This window comes from Electrona antarctica (assembly GCF_951216825.1).
Source record: "Electrona antarctica genome assembly, chromosome: 21".
Taxonomy (NCBI): domain Eukaryota; kingdom Metazoa; phylum Chordata; class Actinopteri; order Myctophiformes; family Myctophidae; genus Electrona; species Electrona antarctica.
The window spans coordinates 18,553,332-18,562,923 of NC_136802.1; the positions used below are offsets into that span (position 1 = coordinate 18,553,332).

Below are 9,592 nucleotides of genomic sequence, written 5' to 3' on the forward strand. Positions count from 1 at the left end.
CATTAAAAACGCCATTGACAATGAAGGGAAATTTACGTCACCTTGTCCCTAACACAAACATTAAATGTCATTGACAATAAAGAGAATTTAATGTTTGTTTTGTCCGTGTTTGTTTTACATCACCATTACATCACCTAATCATATAGCAACATGAGTTAGACATAGAATAGATATTAGCGCCCCTCACTTCACACAGGTGTGATTTTTCTATTAATATATTTGGTCTATGTAGGTCTACCTTTCTACGGATGTCAATTGTAGTAGCTATGTTTGTGCTTTGTGTATCTAATCTACATAAAAACTACTTACGTGCTCCCTTCCTCTGGCTTCCGTTATCTCCCGTTATCTTTTTCCAGGCTCGCTTCAACGACCGATGGAACTTCCCCCTAGACGCTGAATCTGTCTCCTCAACAGGTGGCCTCTCTGGAAGAGACTCGTTGTCTGTCACCTCACGATCATCATCGTCGTCAACATCATCTTGATCAAATGTCCTGGCGTCCTCCGGGACCCTTACTGATAAATTGCGATCAAAGATACATTCGTCAACCCTGACAACCGCTGTCATCTTAACGTCACCCGAGGCACCTGAAGGCACAACGGGCAGAGGATGCTTATCTCCTGTCCCACACACGACTCTCCTCGATCCCGGGGACGAGACAGAGCCACCAGGCAGCTTTCACAAAACCTGTGCTCTCTTGTCACACCTTCTACCCGTGTTGTAGGGTCTGTAAGACTGTAACTAACAGATTCCGCACTCAAGTTCTGAACACCGACTGAAGCTTGAATGAATGGGGAATGAATAGTAAATGGGCTGAGCCGCAGAGTGTGCTTTTATAGCCTCCAGCCTATCCGATAAGGATGAAGGGAAGTGTGTCGTCAGAGGGATGCATGGAGGCTTGCCAAAAGCAGCAGAGTGGCTGGGTCATGCAGGCTATAGTGACTAAGCACCCAAACAAAGAATATCTCTCTCCCGAGTCCCGACACGCACACTGTAGCCCACACACACAGCTACTGGGTAGGCAGTGTTGGGAGCCTACTCACTGTCCCTTTGTCCTCTGAAATTAATCATCTACGTTCTGTGGGAAGTGTATACATTTATGGTCATATATAAACTGTCATACATTCTAGTAACTGAAACAGCCTTGGAAGCCTTGCTGCCTATACTGACTTTCTTTCTTGGTTTAAAGTAGACCACGAATTGCCACATTCAAACAATAACACAAATAACAGCACAAATAAAAAACACCACATTTCCTGTAGGCCTACTGTACACCAGGAAAGCTGGGAAATGTACCTCCCTTTCACCTCCCGGCAGGCTACACAATAATCTAGCCAGGCTTAGTTACGAGACACTATGACACAACAATCCTGATTCCCACATGTTTTATCTAATACAAACACCCCCCCCCCCCCAGACTTTCCCAGAATGTCTTTTACTCACACTGAGGGTGTGTCAAACAAAATACAAATCTCTCTCTCTCTCTCTCTCACACACTCTCTCTCTCTCTCTCTCTCACACACTCACTCACTCACTCACGCACACGCGCACGCGCGCACGCGCACATACCACTCACACTCACACTCACACACACACACACACACACACACACACACACACACACACACACACACACACACACACACACGAACACACATTAGTAACTCCATTACATAGTTGAATTCCTTTTAGGTGTAATTGAATAAACTTCTCTCCTGCTTCAACAGGTTTATCATTCATTCATTAGTGATCAGGATTGGGTAATAATAACAGACCACAGGTATAATGGGAGTAAAGTACTCTACATACTCTAATTACAGGTAATCTGTCTGTGCCCATTAAAATTATGATAATGTGATTGATCTTTATCTGATTGACCCAGTACATGTATGTACTAGACTGATACACTTGACGCCATGATATGATCGACAGATGCCGATCTGTTTCTTTTGTCCTGGTCTCATATCTTCTGGTCACATCATGATGTGTCCAATACTGTGTGATACTGCCTGCTGTCATTTACAATTACAATTTACAATTTAGGCATTTAGCAGAGCGACTTACATTAAGCAATAACAAAAAGCATGACATACATCACATATATAACTAGAAAAAGTGCCCTTCTGGGCACAGGTCTCCACCAGGAGGATAGGACTGTGTGAGATGTTTGGCAAAATGTTTAGGAGTAATATAAACCTGTTTTTTTGTTTGTTATTTTTTTGCAACAATTTTCTTCATTTTGTTGAGGAAATGCAGAGCCAGATCACTCATAGCATGAGGATAGAATTCTGGATGAGCAGGACATGTGCAGCATTTCGTACAAAACGGGCCACTCCTGAAAAGGCAATGTTAGCCAATCAGTGTAGAATCTGAGAAATCCAACAGACTCGTCTTGATCACATGACTACAGAGATCATGTGTACCGATTTGCGTGACATTTGGATGAAATCTGTGCGACTAACATAAGCAATGTGTTTTGCAGAAATCGCCCTCATGGTGACGCTATAACCGGCAGATGTGGAGGGATGCAGGGACAATGTTTTTCCATGGCCTCTAGGGAGTGCGCATACATAAGTTGTATACAGATCGATGCAGTTATAGCTAAAAACAGGAATTGGCCTGTTATAGCGCTACCTTGAGGCTGATTTGGGGAAGAAATGAGTGGCATGTCGTCCTCGGCCTAGTGGAAATGTGCGTGTATAATTTCACGGAAATTGCACACTGTGTTTGTGATTTGTGGCATTTTGTTCGAAACGGACCAATCATGTGAGCTTTGGAAGGCAATCTTAGCCAATCAGGATGGAAGATGGGAAATGGTGCAGATCCGTGTTGATCACATGATACACTAGATAGTGTATACCGAATTGTGTGATGTATGGATAAAATGTGTACGAGTAATCTACAGAAATGTGTTTTGCCTAAATCGGCCTCATGGTGGCGCTATAACAGGCCGTTGAGGAATATTTGGGGCAGAGGTTCGTCGTTGGCATCCAGGGAGTGTGTGTGCAAAGTTTGGCATGGATCGGGCCAACGGTGCCGGAGATTAGCTGGTAACAGACGGACGGAAGGAAGGACGGACGCACACACACACACACGGACGGAGTGCAAAACATACTCTCTCCCCATGCCTTCGGCCTGGTGGAGACAAAAAGTAGTTATCATGAATCATGCGTAAACTAAGAACGTAACAGTGGAGTATCTATGTAAAGTTTACATAGATATAGTATACTATACTATATAATATATTATATAGTATAGTATGTATAGTTTACATTGTAAACTATACATACTATACTATATAATATATTATACATGTGTACTATAAAGTGCTATGACTACATAAAGTGCAATTCTAGAGCTGTCTACGTAACAAGCTATAAGTCTGTTTAAAATACTTGTCTTGTTCTCAACGGAAACATCACTCACCACCCTTAGTTAGGGAGACTCTTAAAGGAAATCAGAACAAGGAGAAAACCACACAAAAGTTTACTTTTATTAAAAAGCAAAAATAGAATTCTTTAGAAACTGATTTGAATGGGGAAACATATCTGGGCTGTGCCTTTACAGACTATAAACCAGTCTACTAAACCCCGTGTTAGGGACATACAGTACGTCTGCCAGGGCCCAGCGAATTGAGCAAGGTGACTTCTGGTCTCTGGGTTACTGCTCTAATGGCTGGCTTCCCACTGCTTTTTAAAGTTGAAATACAGAGGACAAAGTTCTCCTTGGTAATCATTCAAGAACGACTTAAATTATCTAAATTGAGATAAATAAATAAAGACTCAAACTGGTACGTTACGTACGTAACAACAACACACACATTCAAATATGTGTGAATTTGTATGAGAACTGAAGGGCTTGGTAGGAGCAAACTGATGACCAATGACAGCGATGGGTTTGGCTCAAAGTACTTCTTTATTTCCGGTGCGGTGCTTTACAGAAACAAAATTGAGCTTGCCATGCATATAGGTATAATCACAAAGTAAATATCGCCACATGGAAAGTCCCGATTATGGCCCCGGTCTCAGGTTATTGAAGAGAGGGGCAAGATGGTACAAGCCAAAGCAGATGTAACATGCTGTCATGGCAGAGGATCTCTAGCCTGGCTAATAAGCCAGACTCATATCACACTGTCGCGTAATCCGCCGCAGGCAATTTCTTTTGCCACCGGTAGATTCACGTCTGGCCACTGCGAGGCTAGAGGCTCTCTCCCCAGTGTGTGAGGAAATGAACAGAGGATGGCTGATTTATCCTATGATTATCAATGGGTCAATTACACAACAGGTGTGTCTTCACACCCAAGCCCAGGCCAGGTGTGACTGCTTTTTGCTTAAGCTTAAATCACTATAGCCACTACACATTTTAAGGCATTTGGAGGCAAAGCTATCCAGAACAGATCCATCCAGTCACTGGAAGAAATTGGGTTAGTTAGGTTAGGTTTGCAAGTTTGGAGTTGGATTTTTGTGACACAGTAGCTGTCCCAAAGATATGATTAGCTTTTGTGTTGAAAAGTCACAATCAAGGCCATGAGAAGGTCAAAATCAAGAACAGATGTATTTTCAAATGCTTGTACAGTACAGTACAGTACAGTACAGTACAGTACAGTACAGTACAGTACAGTACAGTACAGTACAGTACAGTACAGTACAGTACAGTAGTTTTTCCTTTGGGGAGGGGTTAAATGATATAATGCAATCAATGTCCATTGTTGCAAGTGTGTGTCTGCTTACTATTGCCATGAATTGGTAGGCAAGGGAAAGGTTCATAAACGCACGCACGCACGCACGCACGCACACGCACACACACACACACACACACACACACACACACACACACACACACACACACACACACACACACACACACACACACACACACACCAGCCTGTTGCTTATTGCTTGTATTTTAAATAGCCATGTTTTCTCAACTGTTTTAAATTCACTTTGTGCCATTTTGAATGTAAAACCAAAACAGATACAAAGTGCTGTGATGAAGGGTGTTCAAACGTGCACCATTTTTTGTCTTGTGTGTCTTTGTTGCCTGCACATTACCAGGGGGTTAATTATGGCTCAGGAAAGTCAGGGCTCTGCGTAGTCCATGGGGACAGACAGAGATGTAAGGATGTCTAGGGATGGGCATACTGTAAATCAGTACAAGAGGAGAATCCAGAATGGTACCAGGCAGTAAGCTGGCATACATAGTTTGAGATTATTTAGAAAGCAAGTTAGAGGTCTATGTATTGTACAGGGGAAAGGAGAGGTTTTGGTCGGGACGTTTTGTGCCAAGAAGAGAACTGTGGGTTGTAGAGTCACTACAAACCGGTCAACTAGTTACAACACCTTGGAGGACATCAAAATGTGCCCTAACAAAAGGGCTGTATGACGGGTAGGCCTAAAGTGTTTCTGTTGTAGGCTGCTATAGTGTCTGTGTTGTCTTTTCTGCACAGCTTGCCTACATAGATATGACCTGCGTTGTTTGCCTGTGCTGCTGTTGTCAGCGATTTTGTTATTTGCACTTTGACAGCTGTGTGGTTAATACAAAAGGTATGCATTTGGAACCCAAGTTTAAACCCTCATTGTTTGATGTAAAATAATGTTAATCCAACATCTAACGTCAGTGTGTGAATTAGCATGTATAAATGTTTTTGAATTTAAGGGAGAATTTCTGCTCAGATATGGGTTGATACGAGAGAGACACTAGTCACTAAGCAACATTTCCCAGTTGTGAGTGAAGGTTGCTTAGTATTGTCCCATGAGAATGAATGGTCGAGTTAACAACTCTGCTTTTATGTTCAAATTATGCACAACTTTTATACTTTTTGAGGTGTGCTAGCCCCTCTTATATCCAGCTTTGAGGGTTTGTGTAAACACAAACATTGTCCTTACACAAATATTGAATACCATTGACAATGAATGGTCAGTTTTGAGTGTTTGTCTAAACACAAACATTGAAGACGAAGGTAAGATGATGATAAGATCATCCCTCACTTCACAAGGGTGTGATTTTTTATACCTAGTGACTATGGAAAAATATACACCATCAAATCTCACTGATCACCTAACATTAGAAAGAAAGATCTTTTAGGCATTTTCATGGCTTTACATTATTTCTAAGTACTGATTATTATGCCCAGAGATTATGTTTTCACCACTGTCTGCAGTGTCTGTGTATGTGGGTGTTACATGCATAGCATGTAAATTGGCTTTTTTTTGTAGAACGTTAGCCCCTGGTTATTTGTGCATAATAAGCACAAGAAGATTATGTGGATGCACATTGTGCTGCAAATTAACAAACAACCATGCATTACAGATATGTTCTAATTATACATTCCAAATCTCAAATAGGCTACATTGTGTGCACTGTACATGCAGAGTCCCAAAGGGCATAAAGTAGTCTAGACTCTAGTAGTTTGTAATCATTAGCCATGTTTCAAATGTCATATTTGAAGGGCATACATTTGTTTTGTCTGCACGTGAGGGCCTGCAGATAGTGGGAAACTGGAGCAGGTCCAACAAGTTTAGAAAATCTAAATTGAACTCCCAAACACACACTTAATACACTTATTTTTATAGTGGCAAATGCTTTGGAATTCCCACCAAACTCAGCGGTGTGCTTTTTCATGAGCATGAGGGTTATGATGACATTTTAACTGGTGCTCAGCAAGAAATACCTGAAATGAAACCAAATGCAGTAGAGAAATAGGGATGCACGCATGTGTGCATCTCTTTCTTCTTACACACACACACACACACACACACACACACACACACACACACACACACACACACACACACACACACACACACACACACACAACCATGTGCAGTAATCACTTCCATCCACAGCTTTTCCTTTGTTTTTCATACCTTAATTTCCTGGACGTGTGTTAGTGTCCTACTGCCTAACACAAACTGCACTGACCCCCACTGCATTGGCCGGGGGGCAAGCTTAGATTGCTGGCTCGATGAATGGTTAAATGGTTTAATGCTGTGACTCATGGGCCTTGGAATCTCATCATAAACTGGGAAGAAACCATGGCAGTACCTCTAAATTAGTAGACTCTGACATTTTAGTGCAAGTCTATCTAAGCTCCTGGGGAGCTCTACTGACATTATAGCCTAAGTTAGTTGACCTTTTATGTTTTGTATTCACAGCTTGTACCATACACAGCGACTGCAAGCGGAAGGGTTTATTCTCACGTCTCTAAATTCCGATTCTCTGCCACCAAATTCTTCACCATGACTGAGCCACGTGCCTCAGCTGCATCCCACCAGGGGGAGCCAGCTGCTGGTAAGGGAGCCTCGGGGGAATCTGTGGAGGTGGAATGCCCCATCTGCTATCAGGAGTACAACCAACACAACAAATGTCCCCGGATGCTGGAGTGCCTCCACGTCTTCTGCACAGAGTGCCTCCTGAGGATCCAGCTGGGTCCCCCATGTGGCCTGCCGGCCATCCTGTGCCCCCTGTGTCGCCACCTCACCCCACTGGAGAGCGGGGATGATGCCCTCTCCCTGCCTTGTAACTCCCACATGCTGGCCCATCTGCCGCCCTTGTCCTACCGTCTGCCCGTGTCAATGACGGCTCGCCTGGGGGCTACGGTCACCCAAAGAGTGGTGCTCTCCCTGGAGGCCCTTAACACTACGGACGCTCACTTCATCGTGCTGCCCACTGTCAGCCTCCGTGTGCAGCAGATGATGCACCCCGAGGTGCTCCACCACGGCACAGCTCCTCCCGGCCTACTCGGGGAGGTGGAGGTCATCCGGCAGCACAGAAGGACCCTGCTCTGTGTGCAGCTGCTGTCAGTATTGTTCTGGCTACTGTTTGTAATCATATGTGTGATTGGTGTGGTATTTGGGCCTCATTTCTTCAGCAGGAGGAAAGGGATGTAGAGATGTTGATGAAGAAAAGCTGAGATATGGATGAGTCCCAATTTCAGGGCAGCGAAAATAGCCTTCCTCTCCTGCTTGATTTTGGTGGTATATTTTACCAGGGGAAGAAAGGTCAAAGGCTCACAGTGGCTTATCTAACCAGTTATACATGTTTGTGTACTTTCCAGGAATCATCTGCTGTAGTTTGTAAATTGTGTCTGTGTCATGAGTAGCCTACCTCATTATCATAGTGAAGACAGATTATTTGAAAGATTTCACATACATAAAAAGTATGTACCGTACTGTATGTGGTTTTTTTTGCCATAAATAAGGATTGCATTCAGTTTGTGTTGTTTAAATCTAAATAAATGTAGTAGCATACAGCTGCCATACAGTGATGTAAAGCCCAAACCACACCAAAAAATAACCTTTTAAGGTCAACCACACAAATGCAACTCCTTGCAATGAACTCAATGAGTTGCACTGGTGTGGTTGACCTTAAAACGGTTTTGTCCCAAGGAGTTGCAACTGGTGTGGTTTGGGCTTAAGGGTTGATCTTTGTGAAAAGTATGCAAATTATAATAGCCTACTCTTACATTTCTGTTATTATATTGCTACTCGTTCATATAATCATATTGATGTTACTTACCATCATGTAGTCACTGCCTGGAGTTCGTAGCTTGTTAATATGACCAACTTTCAAGTTTTGATATACTTTTATTTATTCTGTTGCCATCTGGGAACCCATTTTTGGCAGATAAATAAATAAATAATCTTTGTTTTTGTCTTGAGAGACCAAATGTTGTTGTAACTGTCTGTAGCATAGACTGTGATCAGTAGACTGACAAAGAGCTCCCTCTAGTGGTATAGTTGTAAATGTATCAATTTTCTAGAAGAGAATATGCTAAAACAAACCATCCTTCAAACCATCCTTCACAAGCATGTCATTCTTCAGAACCTGTGTTTTTTCCTTCCTTGGCTTGTCCTCCCTGATAATTTCATTTAGTTTATCTGGTTGAACTGTACTACCGTGAAGGAAATGTTGTTATAGTAATTCAATAAAGCTGTAATAAGCTTGTGCAGACAGTGTAATACACATTTCACAACTGCTGTTCCAAATATGGAACAGCAGTTGCTTCCATTGTGATTGTGAAAACAAATTGTTTTGGTTCAGTTTGTTTTGGTTCAATTATTATTACTGTATAAGTGCAAAAACGTAAGTGTACCGTGTATGTGACTTTATTATGACATTTATGAATACAAAATTCAGAACAAAATTAATGGTATTGTTGGTGGGTGTGAAATGAAATGAAATGAAATGAAATCTATATTTACCCAGGGTATCTGGGCTAAGCTCAAGAACTTGTTTCCAGCCAGGCCCTGCTCATAGAACACATTTCATCGTAGTGGTTGATGCCTTGTTCAAGGGCATTTCAGCGGTGGTAATTTTAACGTGTCGGATGGCTGATTCGAACTGGGAACCTTCCGGTATCTAGACCGCGCCGCTATCCGTTCGGCCACCGCTGCCACCTGTGTGGGGTAAGGCTGCACAATTAAGTATGAACATGCGCAATATCAGTATCGCAAAAAGGCAACGGTATCGCGATATATCCAATATATCAATATAAAGCCAGCAACATCCCATCCATGCTAGTTTTCATTATTGCTACACTTAGAATATCAAATAACAATAAATGTGGGAACCCAATAGCACTTAGCACTCTCT

At 42.4% G+C, this 9,592-nt stretch overlaps 1 protein-coding gene across 1 annotated transcript; it reads left to right on the top strand.

Moving 5' to 3' along the window:
• Positions 1 to 7,236: 7,236 nt before the first annotated feature.
• Positions 7,237 to 7,887, top strand: LOC306914251 (uncharacterized protein; the record flags this gene model as incomplete). The annotated part of the gene is made up of 1 exon (XM_079491241.1): positions 7,237 to 7,887. The coding sequence occupies one exon, from the start codon at positions 7,237 to 7,239 to the stop codon at positions 7,885 to 7,887; it is 651 nt and encodes a 216-aa protein (XP_079347367.1).
• Positions 7,888 to 9,592: the final 1,705 nt, after the last annotated feature.